Here is a 17,887-nt window from a genome sequence, read left to right as displayed (position 1 = left end):
GAGCATGGCCTGGAATGTGAAGGTCATTGATGGATACTGCTTTTCTTTGACGGCACTCCATGTAGCCAGAGCAGTGAATCAGTGGAGTTCTTTGCCTTGGACAGCTGTGGAGGCCAAGTCTTTATGTATATTTAACATAGAACATAGAATAGTACAGCACATTACAGGCCCTTCGGCTCACAATGTTGTGCTGACCCTCAAACCCTGCCTCACATATAACTCCCCACCTTAAATTCCTCCATATACCTGTCTAGTAGTCTCTTAAACTTCACTAGTGTAAAGCCAGAGGTTGATAGATTCTTGATTGGTCAGGGCAAGAAGCGATATGGGAAGAAGGGAGGAAATTGGGGCTGAGAGGAAAATTGGGTCAGCTATGATGAAATGGTGGAGCAGACTTGATGGGCCAAATGGCGTAATTCTGCTGCTAAATTTTATGGTCTTATGTTGATGTGGTCAATGCTGGGACCGGCTTTACCCATGATTGACTGGGTTGTATCTTCTTTTGTAAACTTTTCCATACAAAAGCATTGGTGTTTCCATACCAGGCCATGATGCAGCCAATCAATATACTCTCCACTGCACATCTATAGAAGTTTATTGAAGTTTTAGGTGACATGCTGAGTCTTCATAAACTAAGGAAGCAGAGGCACTGCCATGCTTTCTTCCTAATGGCATTTACATGCTCCAGCTTGGATTGAGCCTCTGAAATGATAACACTAAGGAATTTGAAGTTGCTGACCCTCTCCACCTCTGATTTTCCCCAATAAGGGACTGGCTCATGGACCTTCAGATTCCTCCTTCTGAAATCAATAATCAGCTCCTTTGTCTTGCTGACATTGAGTTGGGAGGTTGTTGTTGTGGCTCCACTCAGCCAGGTTTTTAATCATCTTCCTTTATGCTGATTTGTCACCATCTTCTATTAGGCCAATGACCTAAAATGTCATCAGCAAATTTGAATATGGTATTGGAGTTGTGCTTAGCCTCACAGTCATTCATAAGTATAAAATGAGTAGAGCAAGGGGTTAAGCACATCCTTGTGCACCTGTGCAGAAGGTGATTGTGGGGGAGATGTTGTTGCCAATCTGAACTGACTAGGATCTGCAAGTGAGGAAATCAAGGATTCAGTTGCACAAGGAGGTATTGAGGCCAAGGTCCTGATTACTTTTGAGGGGACGATAGTGGTAACCTGTCTCAATGTCTATCATCCTGTTGCACTTAGGTCTATTGTGATGAAGTGCTTTGAGAGCTAGGTGATGAAACATATTAACTCCTGCCTGAGAAGCAACTCGGTTCCACTCCAATGATTACTCCACTGAGCTGTAATCAATGAAGTGTATCCTGATGTTTGCATCTTTGCTATCCAGTTGTTCCAGGACTGCGTCAATGGAATGGCAATTGCCTTTGACCTGTTGTGACGGTAGGCAAATTGGAGTGGAACCAAGTTGCTTCTCAGGCAGGAGTTAATATGTTTCATCACCTAGCTCTCAAAGCACTTCATTCACAATAGACCTAAGTGCAACAGGATGATAGACTGAGACAGGTTACCACGTTCTTCTTTAGGCACCGGTATAATTGAAGCCTGCTTAAAGCAGTTGGGTCTGTGAGAAATGCTGAAAGAAGAAGTTAAAGTTATCAGTGAACACTCCAGTCAGGTAATCAGCACAAGTGTTCAGGACTCAGCCAGATACTCCTTGTCATGGTAATCCGGGGCTGTGGGAATTCCTGAAGGTGCCTCCGTGTTTTGACAGTCAAAGTGAGCATAAAAGGCATTGAGCTCATCCGGTAGTGAAACTTCATTGTCACCTGCGTCACTTGGTTTCACTTATAGGACTTTCTATCATTCTTTAAAAATAAAATGATAAAGAATTTAACCTATATACTCATCTTGGGGTTTGGTAATGAGTATTTGTTCAGGGGTGTTTTTTTACATTTGAAGCTTGTGTTGTTAACCTTTCTCTGAAGTGATTCCTATAGTGAGGGAGTACAGGATCAGAGGGCACAGCCTCAGAATACAAGGATGTCCCTTAGAACAGAGATGAGGAGGAATTTCTTCAGCTACAGTGTGTTGCATCTATGGAATTCATTACCACAGTTGGCTGTAGAGGCATTGGGTATATTTAAAGATAGGGCATCAGAGATTACAGGAAGAAGGCAGGAGAAAGCGGTTGAGAGGGATGGTAAATCAGCCATAATGGAATGGCAGAGCATACTCGATGAACTGAATGGCCTAATTCTGCTCCTATATCTTATGGTCTTATAGGATTTTTATATTGTGCGCTTATTAACAGGAATGCAGTAATATTAGCCTGACCTAGAGATCAGTTAGTCATTCTAGTTTCTGGAATCAAGTTTAGATATGTAGATAACTTTGAAAGTAGAGTTTACTGTGATAAATGTTAAAATTCTGAGGATCTTTATTTCAATAGTCTTTGTTTTTAATTCAGGTTTACAGGAGTACGTGGAAGCTGTTTCATTTCAACATTTCATAAAGACTCGAACTCTGATTAGCCTTGATGAGATTAATAAGCAATTAATCTTCACTCCAAAGGCAGAGGAAGCGGAGCATACTGAGGTGAGATTTATTTTCTGAATTTAAAGTTGTTTGAATTTGTTAATTCATGTTTTATTATCACTGGATCATTTGAAATAAAGTTAGAAAAACTTGATTTGCACTGGATAGCACAATTCCAGAAAAAAAGTCTAATTCTGTTTTTTGATTTTATGGATTGGGATAAAATGTAAAAATAAAACTGTTGAATATTGACACAATGATTAAAGTTGAATGCAAAGAAGGAAGAAAATAGAGAAGAGATCTTCAGCCTGGGGATAGTGAACCTTCAGAATTCTCCACTCATGTGAGCTGTATAGGCTCAATCACTAAGCGTTTTTAGAGACTGATTTTATTATATAATAAGAGAATTGAGGAATTTGAGATTTTCACAGGAAGATGGCACTACACTTATCTATTATGTTGAATAGTCAAGCAGGCTTGAATAGATCAAATGGGCTATACTGTTATTTATGTACTTAAGACTACTGAGCTTTGATCAGTCCTGATGAAGAGTCTCAGCCTGAAACGTTGACTGTTTCTTCAATTCCTTAAGTGAACTAGGACTGATCTCCTCTCTTGGAAGCAATGGTAAACTCATGCTCCACCCTATGTATGTGCCAGTTCAAAAAAAAGAACTATCTAGCCTAACTCCACCTTCCAGCACTAAGTCCTGAGCTCTGCAAGTCATAACTCTTCAAGTTCATATCCAAGTACTTTAAAAATGTGATGGGAGTTTCTGTCTCTGTTATCTTCTTAGCTGTAGATTCTAGCCTCCACTCTGTCTCTGAGTTGAAGCATCATTGCTCATCTGTCCTTTTTAACCTTTCTACTCAATACTTTAAATTTTAGTCCTTTATTTGTTTTAATCCCCCTGAAAGAAAAAATTGATCCCTTCTGTTTTTTTTTTAAGACTTTCTTAATCTGTGCAGCTCTGTTAAGTCTCCCTACAGCGACTTTTGTTCCAAAGAAAATGGCTTGGCTTTTCCAATCCTCCCACATAATAGCTGGTTTGCAACTTGGAAACATCCTCAGAAAACTGCACTCTTTCCAGTGCAGTTACATCTTGAGACATATTATTGTATATTTCTGTTGCTGTTTTTAGATCAGCCCATTTTAAGCTACCAAGTTAGCATCTTTCCCACATAGCACAACAGATATGTGGGTGAGACCTAGACTGGGGGCATAGTAGATAGCAAGGAAGGCTATCAAAGCTTGAAGTGGAATCTGGACCAGCTGAAAAAGTGGGAAGCAAATGGCAGATGGAATTTAAAGCAGACAGGTGTGAGTTGTTGCACTTTGGGAGGACAAACCAGGGTAGGACTTAAACACTGAGCACCAGGACATTGAGGAGTGTGCTAGACAGGGTTGTAAAGAGTTTTTGGCACACTGGCCTTCATAAATCACAATTAAGGAATATAGGAGTTTGGATATTATATTGAACTTGTGTAAATGTTAGTGATGCCTAATTTTATAGCGTGAAGTGCAATTCTATTTGTTTGTTTGTTTGTTTATTTATTAGCGTTTGCAATTCTGGTCACCTGCCTACACCCATTTTATGAGTAATTAATGCAGAAAACTAGGTCATTGCAAAGGGTTCACAAACTTTTTCTTGCAGCTGTATGCTAGTGATATTAAACCTGAATCTGATTCTGATTCAGAAATCAGTTTATTTCTCATGTAAGTTTGCTTAACCAGTTTGGTTATGCATGGTGCTAACAAGAGAGTTGTGCTGATAAAATGATAGCTCTACTAGTGGAACGACGACAACTGAGGATGTCCAAGTGCTTAGAACTGGAGGAAAACAGAACGTTGGAAGGTTGTAGCTCTGGAAAAGATTAAGATGGTCAGAGTAAAGGTTATAGCTAAAGTAGAGAGGATATGTTGGCATTTAAAATATGGATGAGATTTATTATTGAGTGTTATCAAAGGTTGGAAACTGATCAAGATTGAAAAGGGATAAATTATCACAGTCTCATTTGTGTCAGATGTTATTCATTGTGCTTTGGGCTATTTTGCACTGTGGTGATCCAAAGCTTAAAATAGTATTATGGGAAATATGGGAACAGATCTGGAATGTAACATTTTCAAGCACTTAAGGGGAAAGGGAAATTTCAGGGTGGACAACAGCTCTCAAAAATAGAGGAATTAAACTTTGCTTTTCTGACAGGAAGGGTGATAACGGCAAATTTTAAGTAGTTGAGAGCTGTACCCGAGAAGATGGATCATTTTTTCCTTTTGTCAGCTGATCTGTGGGTCCAGAAGTGAAGTTGGACAATTTTCTGTTCAGTAGAAGTATGGTTAGGGCAGGGGTCAGCAACCTTTACCACTGAAAGAGCCACTTGGACCCGTTTCCCACAGAAAAGAAAACACTGGGAGCCGCAAAACCCGTTTGACATTTAAAATGAAATAACACTGCATACAACATTTTGTTTTGCCTTTATGCTATGTATAAACAAACTATAATGTGTTGCATTTATGAAATTGATGAACTCCTGCAAAGAAAACGAAATTACATTTCTGCATGCAACAAAAACATGTTGACCTCCGAAAAAAAGACGTTGGGTTGAAGGTTACTTTTAAGTAAAATACTCAACGTCTATTTGAGTCCTTCTTGTATTTATGAAAAACGCCAAACTTAAATTTGCCGCCAGCAGCAAACCAAAAATAACGTCAGCCAGCTGTCAACCTGAAAAATAAAAGGACTATTTCACTGAACAATGAAAGCATATGAATATACGTAAAATAATAGGCAATTAAAATATTTATCATCCTTGTTCAGGTTGACTCACACCTGACAATGCAGTCGTATTCAGTAGGGATGGATCGATGCTTAGGGGAGTGACCAGGAAGGATAATGTGTTTTTTTCCTCTCTGAACTCACAGAAGCGTTTCCCAAACGATGTTTGCATTGCAATGATTGCAGAATGTAAATACTCCGAATTTATCATGTCGTGACCTTTTTTGAACTCTCTCAAATTGGGGAAGTGAGACAATGTGCCTTTCTGTAAATCTCTGGCAAGCAACGTCAACTTGCGCTCGAATGCCAAAACATCCTCCAACATGTGCAGGGCTGTACGTCCTTACCCCGTTGAAGAGCTGTGTTCAGCGTGTTCAGGTGCGCTGTTATGTCTACCATGAAGTGTAGCTTTTCCAGCCACTCTGGCTGTTCCAGCTCAGGAAAGGTGAGCCCTTTGCTGCCCAGGAAAGTTTTCACTTCTTCCAGACACGCGACAAAGCGTTTCAGCACCTCCCCTCTGGACAGCCAGCGATAAAAACACGTTGTAGCGGTTGCTACACGCAGTCAGTAAACTGCAGTCAAAGATAGCTTTATTCGAACTAAACAGCCTTGCTTTTAAGCCTCCCTCAACCCGCCCCCCATGGGCGCGGATGCTGCAAAAGACACGTACTCACAAACCCCCGTAGGCTATCTCCCTTAGCCTGAACGCTGGCTAATTGTGAGCCGGTTCGGATGTGTCAGGAAATGGGTCGCCACAAAGTCTTATTTAGGTTGTACAAGATCACCATAATCTTCAAATTTAGATTTACATTTCAAAAACTAACAAACTAACATAAAATACATTTTAATTAAATACTGACCATGTAGCGGTGTGCTACACGCAGCGCTAAAATTACGACACGGAGTCGGTAACTGCAGTCGAAGGAAAAAACTTTATTCGAAATCTTCAGCCTCACTTTTAAGCCTCCCTCAACCTGCCCCCCATGGCGCAGAGGCTCCAAAGCTCTGTGCTCGCAAACCCCCGTAGGCTATCTAATTGTGAGTCGGTTCGGATGTGCCAGGAAAAGGGTCGCCACAACCAATTATTTCCCAAAGCAACAGGGAGCCGCAGCACAGACGTAAAAGAGCCACATGCGGCTCCGGAGCCGCGGGTTGCCGACCCCCGGGTTAGGGGAACCAGAGATGAAGGTCATGTGCTTGAAACTTTGGGAGAGGGTGTGGGGAGAATAAATTTGGTGGGGTATTGGGAAGGGGTGGAAGCATTTGGAGAATGTGAACTGATGATTTGCATCTTACAAAATTCTTGGAAGTAAGATTGGAAAAGGCATACATTGTCACGCCACCATATCATATATGCGCACCTCGCTTAAAGTAAAAATGAAACTAGACACGTCATTCCTGGCTCTGTGTTTTTGCTTTTAACTAGTTCTATGTTTTGGAGTTACAAAACATAACAATTGGGTATTGCAATGTATAGCTACTGCAAACCAATTAAATTTCACGATATATACCAGTAACACTAAACCTGATTCTAATTCTGATTCAAAAATAGGTTCTTATGTGGGTTTGCTTAACCAGTTCAGTCATTCATGGTGCTAACAAGCCAGTTGCGCTGATAAAATGATTCTTTGCTTCACATAAGTAATTTGACCTAGCACTAGTTACTTAAGCATCTCTTCTTGGAAATAGATTGGAAATCCCCTAAGGTCAGTTCCAATTACATTTTCATTGTATCTTCCACCTCTGCAGTCCTTGCTACAGCCTCTGTGATGGTTTCTCCAGCAGTTCAGGTTTTTAAAATGATTTATACTCGACTTTGTGTAAGAGCTGTTTACCTGTAATTGACATAAAATCGTCCACCTTTTTTATTGTTGTAATCAGACATGCCTCCTTTGTTTTTAACTTAAAGTTTTGCTTAGTTGTGAGGTTCTTGACTTCATCTTTTTCTTAACCTCCAAGGATCAAGGTCAGTTGTTTTTCTGTTGATTATTTTGATTCTGAGACCTCAAATCTTCTCATCCTATGTATTCCGCACATGTTCAAGGTATGCAAATTGTGAAGAAACGAGATAGCAATCAAAGCACTGGTGATTTAGTCCATAAGCCATAGGAGCAGAATTCGCCCATTTGGTCCATCAAATCTGCTCCATCATTCCATCGTGGCTGATTTATTATCGCTCTCAACCCCATCCTCCCCATAACCTTTGATGCCTTGACTAACGAAGAACTTATCATCCTCTGCTTGAAATGTATCCATTGATGTGGCCTCCACAGCTGTCTGTGACAATGAATTCCACAGATTCACAACTGTCTGGCTTAAGAAATTCCTCTTCACATCTATTCTGAAGATGTCTTTCTATTCTGACACTGTGCTTTCTGGTCCTAGAATCACTCACAATAGGAACCATTCTCTCCACACCCATTCTGTTTAGGCCTTTCATTATTTGATGGGTTTCAATAAAATTCCTCCTCATTATTCTAAACTCAGGCAAGTACAGGCTTAGAGCCATTATTGAGCTCCTCATTGCAGTGAATGTGGCAATTATGATGAGGTTATGGAAGGAATCAGTTTCAATGTTGCTGTTTTTAAATATTTCTTATTTTTAACTGAAAATTACAGTAAAAATTTCTGGAAATTACTGATTTCCCAGTATTATATCTCACCAATCCTGCTCCGGATCAGGCCTGACATAGAATCAGAGACTCCATTCATATGAATGGGTGATTCTCAGTCTTGAGAATGTAGGGGTGTTTTTGTTTAGTTTTATGGTTACTGTTGATATATGTAGTGAAACCACCTTAATCTATCTAATTTATAAAGTTCATTTAAAATTATTCACATTGCTGTGAAGTTTTTAAATGACTGACTATAACATTTAAAATTTTAACAAAATCACCAGGTCATAATCCCAGCTTTATATGAAATCCATTGCAAAGTCAAAATCAATGCAATCAGTGCAAGGTTCACCTGTGGCCATTCACCTCAGCACTGAGTATACCCCTTTGGATACTACTGGCTGGGGAATGACCTATCAGCACAGCAGCAGCAGCTAGGCCAGTGGCACTGCGGCCAGCTTTGAGGGAAGGGTGAAGTCAGGCAGAGTGTTGGGGATAGGAGACTTGATAGGTAGGGGGATGGATAGGAGATTCTGTCGCTGCGAAAGAAAAGCTAGGGTACAGGATGTCTCAGAGCAGCTCCAGAAGATTCTAAATAAGGAGGGTGAGCAGCCAGAGGCCGTGGTGCACATTGGCACCAGTGACATAGGTGAAAGGCAAAAAGAGTCCTGCTCAGTGAGTATAAGGAGTTTGGAAAAAGGCTGTAAAACAGGGCCTCCAAGTAGTAATCTCTAGATTACATGAGAGTCAGGACAGGAATATGAATATGATACAGATATATGAATATGATACAGATGTATGAATGGCTGAGGAAGTGGTGCAGGAGGCAGTTAGTCATATTTCTGAATCATTGGGATCACTTCTGGGTACAAAAAGAAGTTACACCTGAACCCAAGGGGGGGACTAATATCCTTGCGGATAGATTTATTAGAGCTGTTGGGGAGGGTTGAAGCTAAATTGGTGGGGGATGGGAATGGGATTGATACAGCTGAGGATGGGGCAGTTGATGTACAAGTCAATGCAGTGTGTAGTTAGACTGTGAGGATCGACAAAAAAGGGTAATGAATATGAGACTGAAGGTGTTATATTTGAATGTATGCAGTATATGGAATAAGATAGATGATCTTGTAGCACAGTTAGAGATTGGCAGGTATGATGTTGTAGGCATCAGTGAGATGTGGCTGAAAGAAGATCACGGTTGGGAGCTGAACATCCAAGAATACGCTTTGTACCGATAGGACAGGCAGTTGGGCGAAGGGGGTGGGGTGGCTCTGTTGATAAAAAATGAAATAAAATCCTTAGATGTGACATAGGATCAGAAGATGAAGATTTCTTGTGAGTAGGGTTAAGAAACTACAAGGGTAAAAAGACCCTGATGGAAGTCTACATACAAATGCCTGAACAGCAGCTAGGATGTGTGATATAAATTTCAATATGCAAGTAGATTGGGAAAATCATGTTGGTGCTGGATCCCAAGAGAGAGATTTTTTAAAATGCATATAAAATGGATTTTTAGAGCAGCTTGTGGTTGAGCCCATTGAGGGAAAGGCGATTCTGGACTGGGTGGTTGTGTAATAAACCAGATTTTATTAGGGAGCTTAAGGTAAAGGAACTGTTGAGGAGGGGGGGGGGGCAGTGATCATAATGTGTAGAATCCATCCTGCAATTTGAAAGGGAGAGGCTAAAGTCAGATGTATCAGTTTTACAGTGGAGTAAATGGAATTACAGAGCGGGACAATAGCATGGATGACAGCAGAACAGAAATGCCTGGAGTTTCTGGGGACAATTTGAAAGGCATAGGATTGATACATCTCAAAGATGAAGATATATTCTAAAGGGAGGATGAGGCAACTGTTGTTGACCAGGATAGTCAAAGACAGAATAAAAGTAAAAAAGATGACCCTATCATATAGCAAAAATTAGTGGGTTTAGAGGATTGGGAAGCTTTTAAGAACCTACAGAATGCAACTAATAAAATCATAAGGAGAGAAAAGATCAAATCTGAAGGTTCGCTAGCCAAATATAAAAGAAGATACCAAATGCTTTTCAATTTGCTGCAGCCATTGTTGGAGTGGCCATGAGTCAGGTGGGCAGTGTCGAGTGGTCTGGCTTTAGCTCAATAGCTTATGCAACTACAGGCTTGGACAAGCACAGATGCAAACTCTTCAGTACTGTAAGTCTCCACTAAGTTGATTTTTCTGTTAGTACGTACTATACCTGGTGCACTGAGAATGGGTCCAGAGTATGTTCCTTGTGTGAGATGTGGGAACTTTGGGAGACCGTCGGTCTCCCTGATAACTACGGCTGCACAAAGTACACTGAGCCATAGCTCCTTAGAGATTTTGTTAAGCAACTGGAGCTACAGCTTGATGACCTTCAGCTTGTATAGGAGAATTAGTTCTTGATAGATAAGAGCTACAGGGAGGTAGTCACCCCAAAAATGCAGGAAACAGGTACATGGGTGACTGTCAGAGAGGGAAAGGGAATAGGCAGCCAGTGCAGAATACCCCTGTTGTCATTCCTCTCAAAACAAGTACAGTCGGCCCTCCTTATCCGCGAATTCCACATGCGTGAATTCAACCAAACGCAATCGCGAAAACCCAGAAGTACTGTTCCAGCACTTGTAAGAGCATGTACAGACTTTTTTCTTGTCATTATTCCCTAAATAATGCAATATAACAACTATTTTACATAGCATTTACATTGTATTAGGTATTATAAGTAATCTAGAGATGATTTAAAGTATACGGGAGGATATGCATGGGTTATCGTGGATCAGGATTTTTAAAAAATCGTAAGTTCTCTTACTGAGTAAGTCGGAACAGGTACATCCGGTTTTATTAAGCGGCAGTTAGTCAAATGTTTGTCTTAGTATATAGTATATATTTTACCTTTCTATGCATATAAAACACTTAAGAACGTATGTTTCAGTGCCGAGCTCAGGAACGGAATTTTCCGAGTTCAATCGAGTGACAGACCACTCCTGAGTGTGTTTTCCACCATGCTGGGTTGATGTGGAGGATTAAAAACCCAAAACCCAATAATTAAATTACTGCATTGCTTAGTAATAATTGTAGCTTCCATTGGGGCAGAGCCTTTCTCACTTTATCCTTTAAAATTATTGGGATCGTTGACTGACAAAGCCTAGCACTTTTCCAGTGACCGTTGGCGTTTCACCTCTTTCCAATCACTTTATTATTTCCGTTTTATTTTCAATCGTGATCGTGATTATTTTCATGAACAGAAACACTGCAGATTCAGAGTTCTGCCACTGGGTCCTAATGTCCACTCCATTGAGACAGGTTGAATAAGGGACTTGAGCATCCGTGAATTTTGGTATCTGCGAGGGGTCCCAGAACCAATCCCTCGCAGATAAGGAGGGCCGACTGTATATTGCTTTGGATACTGTTGGGGATGGGGGTGGAATGACCTGCAGTAAACAGGTCTCTAGCACTAAGTCTGGATCTGTGATGGAAGTGTGGAGAAAAGAGGAGATGTAGTGATAGGGGATTCACTGGTTAGAGGAACAGAAAGGAGATTTTGTGGATGAGAATGAGGTGCCCAGATAGTTTGTTGCTTCCCAAGTGCCAGGGTCAGGAACTCGGATTGAGTCCTCAGCGTTCTTATGTGGGTAGGTTTGTGGTCCATGTCAGTACCAATGACATGGGTAAGATGGGTGACGAGGTCCTGAATTCAGGAGTTACGTGCTAAGTTAAAGGACAGGACATCCAGGGTTGTGATCTCAGGATTACTACCTGTGCCACGTACTCGTGAGGCCAGATTAACATATGGCCAGGTACTTGGTGCAGGAGGGAAGGCTTCAAAATTTTAGATCATTGGGCTGTCATTCAGGGAAGATGGGACCTGTACAGAAAGGACAGTTTTCACCTGAACTGGAAGGCAACTAATATCCTAGTAGGAACGGTTGCTAGTGCTGCATGGGGAGGAGTGTTTAAACTACAGTTGAGAGGGATGGGATCCAGAGCACCAGAACAGATAGTGGAATATTTGTGGAGAAAGATGTTGATAAGTCCACATACAAGGTCAGGAATCAAAAGGTTGAACATGGTAGACTGAATGTTCTGAGCTGTGTATATTTCAATGCAAGGGGTATTTTAGGAAAGGTGGATAAGCTTAAGGATCAGCATGTGGAATTATGACATTAGTAGCCATTAGTGAGACTTGTTTATAGGGGGAGCAGGACTGGCAGCTCAGTGTTCTGGGGTTCCATTGTTTTAGTCATGATAGAGTGGAAGGAGTCAAAGGGGGAGCAGGGGTGGCATTTCCAGTAAGGGAAAATGTCATGGCTGTACTCTGACAAGATAGACTAGAGAGCTCGTCTAATGAGGCTTTATAGGTATAACTGAGGAATAAGAAAATTTTCACCATGTTAATGGAATTATATTGTAGATTTAGAGAAATAGACTGTTGCAAGAGCCATAGGGTTGTGATAGTAGGTGATTTTAACTTTTCACATATTTTCTGGGACTCCCATACTATAAAAGGGCTGGATAGGAGATAGTTTGTCAAGTGTGTTAATGGAAGTTCCCTTAATTAGTACATGGAGTCCCAACTAAAGGGAAATGAAACAGGGTAACTGACAGCAGTTTGTGTAGGGAACACTTTGCATCTATTGATGGTAATGAAATTAGTTTCTAGGTAATTATGGAAAAGGTTAGGTCTGGTCCTCAGATTGAGTTTCTAAATTGAAAAAAAGCCAATTTTGATGGTATCAGAAAGTGTTGATTGGGATAGGTTGTTTTCTGCAAAGATGTATTTGGTAAATGGAAGGCCGTCAAGGTGTAATTTTGAGAGTACAGAGTTTGTATGTTTCTATCAGAATAAAAGGCAACCTTGGTTTATGAAACCTTGGTTTTCAAGAGATAATGTTTCAAAAAAACTATCATACTCAGCCTCTGAGTTGGTGCTCCACTCAAGTGGACCAGGTGCACCCCCCAAGTACTTGTAGGTCCTCACCACATCCACATCCTCACCATCGATAGTAAAAGCAGTCAAGAAAAAATGAGGTACTTAAGGAGATTGGAGAGACAGATAGGTAAATACTTCATTGATCCCAAAGGAAATTACAGTGTCCCAGTAACATTACAAGTACACAGATCTAAATATTAGTAGAGAAGTAGAAAGAATAAAAAAAATAAGTTACCAGAAACAGTCTAATAGGAGGGGGTTCATCACTTCCTTGGCTATAGGTTGACACATTATAGAGCTTAATGGCCGAGGGTGAAGAATGACCTCATATAAAGCTCTTTGGAGCAATGCAGTTGGCTTAATCTGTTACTAAAAGTGGTCCTCTGTTCAGCCAAGGTGACATGCAAAGGGTGAGAAACATTGTTGAGAATTGCCAGGATTTTCCATAGTATCGTTTGTTCTACCACAGCCTCCAGTGTGTTCAGTTTGACTCCTCTAACAGGGCCAGCCTTTCTAATCAGTTTATTGAGCCTGTTGGCATCACCTTTGTTAATGCCATTGCCCCTAGCACACCAGCGTATAGAAGATTGTACTGGCAACAGCAGACGGGATAGAACATGTGAAGGAGAGGACTGCATACTTCAAGGGACTTCAGTCTCCTCAGGAAGTAAAGGTGACTCTGGCCCTTCTTGTACACAGACTCTGTGTTGGTGCTCCACTCAAATCTGTCATCCAGGTGCATCCCCAGGTACTTGTAGATGCTCAACCACATCCACATCTCGCCATCAGTAGTAATAGGGACCAATGCCGGCTTAATCTTCCTAAAGTTCATCACCATCTTCTTTGTCTTACTAACACTGAGCTGCAGATAATTCAGTTTGCACCATTTGACAAAGTCCTCCCGCAGAGTCCTGTATTCATCATCACTTCTTCGTTTTATATACCCAACTATTGCTGAGTCATCAGAGAATTTCTGCAGATTACGTGACTCGGTGTTGTATCTAAAGTTCAAGGTGTACAGTGTAAACAGGAAGGAAGCCAATACAGTCCCCTGTGGGGCCCCAGTACTGCTTATAGCCATGTCTGACACACAGCTCTGAAGCCACACAAACTGGTCTGTCAGTCAGGTAGTCCGTTATCCCGGATACAATGGAAGTGTCATTCTGCATTGAAAGGAGCTTCCCCCCTTCCCCCCCAGCAGTGAGGACTGTATGGTATTAAAGGCACTTGAGAAATCAAAAATCATGATCCACACGGTGCTGCCCTGCTTATCCAAATGGGAGTAAGCCCTGTTCAGCAGGTAGATGACAACATCATCGACTCCAATGTACTCCCGGTAGGCAAACTGCAGGGGATTGAGGGCTGATCTGACCAGGCTCAGAGGTGAGCCAGGACCAGCCTCTTGAGGGTCTTCATGATGTATGAGGTCAGGGTCACTAGATGGTAGTCATTCAAGACTTCCGATTGGCCCTTGGATACTGGGACCACACATGATGTTTTCCGCACAACTGCTCAGCACACTCGTTCAGAACCTTGGGGTTCACACCTTTCGGTCCCAATGCTTTTGCATTTCTTTTAGTTCTGAAGAAGGATATCAACACTGCTAAAAGAAAACACGAGTTTGCCCTAGAAAACTAGGTGAAAGAGAATCCCAAGGGTTTCTACAGATATATTACAAGCAAAAAGATTACAACGGACAAAATTAGTCCTCTGGAAGATCAGAGTGGTATTCTATGTGTGGAGCCAAAAGAGATGGGGGGAGTTCTTATGGATTTTTTTGCACCTGTGTTTACTCAGGAGATGAACACCGATGTTATAGATGTGAGGAAATGTAGCATCGAGGTCATGGACCCTACACAGATTACAGTGGAAGGAATGTTTGCCATCTTGAAGTAGGAAATTATGGTGGACAAATCCCCAGGACCTGATAAGGTGACAAATGGTGTTCTGCAGCAGTCAGTATTGGGACCACTTCTTTTCATGTTATATGTCAACGATTTGGATGATGGAATTCCCCATTCTCAAGCTCTTTATCTCTTTCATCTAACAGCTCCCCAGTTCTTTACTTCACCCCTCCCCCTCTCCTGGTTTCAACATGTACTTCTTCCTCCCCGCCCCCACCTTCTTACTCTATCTTCCCATCTTCTTTTCCAGTCCCGATGAAGGGTCTCAGACCGAAACGTCAACTGTTTACTCTTTTCCATAGCTGCTGCCTGGCTGCAAAATTCCTCCAGCATTTTGTGTTTGTTGTTTGGATGATGGAATTGATGGCTTTGTGGCTAAGTTTGCAGACAATAGAGAGTTAGGTAAAGGGACAGATAGTGTTGAGGAAGCAGGGAGTCTGCAGAAGGACTTTGACAAATTAGGAGAATGGGCAAAGAAATGGCACATGGAACATAGTGTAGGGCAGTGTATGATCATGCACTTTGGTAGAAGGAATAAAGGCATAGACTATTTTCTAAACAGGGAGAAAATTCAAAAATCAGAAGTGCAAAGGGACTAGCTAAGGTGTGATGCTGAGGCTTTTTAAGGCATTGGTCGGACCACACGGGGTATTATGATCCGTTTTGAGCTCCTTATCTAAAAGATGTGCTGACATTAGAAAGGTTCAGAAGAATGATTATGAGAATGAAAGGATTAATGTATGAGGAGCATATGATGGTTCTTGGGCCTGTGTTCGCTGGAATTTAGAATAATGAGGGGGAATCTTATTGAAAACTATCGAATATTGAAAGACCTAGATGGAGAGGATGGTTCCTATCATGAGTGAGTCTAGGACTAGAGTGCTCAGCCTCAGAATAAAGGAATGTCTATTTAGAATAGAGATAAGGAGGAATTTTTTTGGCCAGAGGATGGAGAATCTGTGGAATTCATTGCCACAGACACTGTAGATGCCAGATCATTGAGTGTATTTAAAGCAGAGGTTGATAGGTTCTTTGCTAGTCAGGGTGTCAAAGGTTATGGGGAGTATGTGACTGAAGGGGATCATAAATCAGCCATGATGAAAATACCAGAAAAGACTCAATGGGCTGAGTGGCCTAATTCTGCTCCTATGTTTTATGATCTTGGGATCTACGTTTGTTATCAAAGGACATATATGCCACCATATACAGCCCTGAGGTTCATTTTCTTGCGGACATTCATTGTCAATACAAAGAAACAAAACAATAATAATAAATAAACAATAAATATCAAGAATCACTAGTTCATTAAGATGGTTCATAAGTACTTTACCTAAAGGGAAATTACAGGCTGCTGATTGCGGTGAGAGTAGTTCAGAAGTATATTTAGAAGCTCTGTAAGTTGCTTGCAAAATGTCACCCTGTTTCACCAGCACCATCTTAATAAAAAGACCCAGCATTCCTCTGCTAAGACCTACTTGCCACCTGATTCCCAGATACAGAGTCAGTGATATCGGGCAAAGGGCATGGTTCCAAAAGATTTTACATTTTATGAGATAGGCACAGAACTACTTTACAATGGAATCTGGGATCAAACACATTAAAGATTTTAGTCACAATATCTTTTTCTGCTTGTTAACAGCTTAAAGTTCCTATTTTGTAAATAGGCAACACTTAATGTGCATATTTTCAACTTTTAATTCTGCTTTTTACCATGTAGGACTCAACCCTGCCTTGTTCTCAAGATCAAAAACAAGAACAGCAACCTCTTTCTCTGCAAGTGACTCCCACAGACTACCTCTTGGGTATTGCAGATCTGACTGGAGAATTGATGCGCTTGTGTATCACCAGTGTAGGAAATGGAGATATTGAAACACCCTTTGAAGTAAGCCAGTTTCTACGTGCTATCTATGATGGGTTTACTTACATAGGCAATACTGGACCATATGAAGTTTCCAAGAAGCTTTACACTTTGAAACAAAGTCTAGGGAAAGTGGAAGATGCCTGTTACATGCTGACTGTGAGGGGCTCTGAAATTCCAAAACATGTGCTTGCTGATGTTCTGAGTTCTAAATCATCCATGATTGAACATGTGGAAGGTGTATAGTTAATGAAATATTTCATGAAACTGCTTCGGTTTTTTGATATATGCAGATTAGTTAATTAGCTTGATATAACACAAATATAGTGATATGAATTTGTTTCACATGAATTGCAACCACTATTATGAAACATGTTTTTACTTCAAAATGTATTTGGTTGTAATCTGTGCACAGGAACTGGGGATTTTTTTTTTATTCCTACAGATTTCAAAAAACAGAATTTTTATTCCGTTAAAGGCTGCACATTTGATATGTATTTTCAGTTAAAAAAAAATCTATGAATATGACAGAACAACATTGTTTTTTTAAATGGTGATGGCTATCCATCATATCTGACAATGACATTAAACCTAATTATTTAAATAGATCATTGATTAATAACCCAACTTAATAAAGTTTCACCACAATATCCTGGCTACCTTATTGAATGCTTTCATTTTAAATGCTACACCCTTTAATGTTTTTGAGGTGTCAAGTTTTGTTCATAACTCAAAATTCCATCTGACTGCTGAAGATTAATTTCTGTTGAATGGGCTTCCAATGTTTATGCCAATAGAACATATTCTTTGCATTTCTTTTTGCATTATTTTGATCAGATAGCTACAAAATGTACTCTTGATATAAAACTAAACTATGGTTATTTTTACTTCTGGGTTTGAACCTCTTTCTGTATAAAAGATGGATTTACCTTGGTTTGTCATTGTAAATATGTAACAGCTTAATTTACAATATTTTTTGCAGGAAACTGTTCTTCCACACTTATTTACCCAAAAATAAATTCATTTGACTACTCTAAAATAGAAGACTCCTGAGTTTTCATTCCCCCAACTAAATGAAAAAAACAAGGCATTACACAGTAAAATAATGTTAAGTCTCTAAAAATGTTACAGTTTAAAACTCAGAACAGTCCTTAAAGAAAACAAAAATAGTGTAGACATTAAAGTCTGTACCATTGAGCACACCTACATGGGGCACTGTCACAGGAAGCAGCATCCATTATCAAAGACCCCCACATTCCAGGCCGTGCTTTCTTCTTGCTGCTGCCATCAGGA

At 40.6% G+C, this 17,887-nt stretch overlaps 1 protein-coding gene across 12 annotated transcripts in view; it reads left to right on the top strand.

Moving 5' to 3' along the window:
• tsnax (translin-associated factor X) overlaps nt 1-17,651 on the top strand; it is a 124,361-nt gene extending 106,710 nt beyond the window's left edge. For all 12 annotated transcript variants that reach the window (XM_059982147.1, XM_059982144.1, XM_059982148.1 and 9 more), the window contains 2 exons: nt 2,445-2,572; nt 16,454-17,651. In XM_059982147.1, the coding sequence (XP_059838130.1) occupies nt 2,445-2,572; nt 16,454-16,840 (515 nt within the window). In that variant the 3' untranslated portion in view covers nt 16,841-17,651. The remainder of the gene's footprint in view (nt 1-2,444; nt 2,573-16,453) is intronic.
• Nucleotides 17,652-17,887: the final 236 nt, after the last annotated feature.

The sequence above is a fragment of the Hypanus sabinus genome, chromosome 10, assembly GCF_030144855.1.
Source record: "Hypanus sabinus isolate sHypSab1 chromosome 10, sHypSab1.hap1, whole genome shotgun sequence".
Classification (NCBI taxonomy): domain Eukaryota; kingdom Metazoa; phylum Chordata; class Chondrichthyes; order Myliobatiformes; family Dasyatidae; genus Hypanus; species Hypanus sabinus.
Note: the sequence above shows the minus strand (reverse complement) of the source record. Positions and strands in the feature narration are given on the sequence as shown.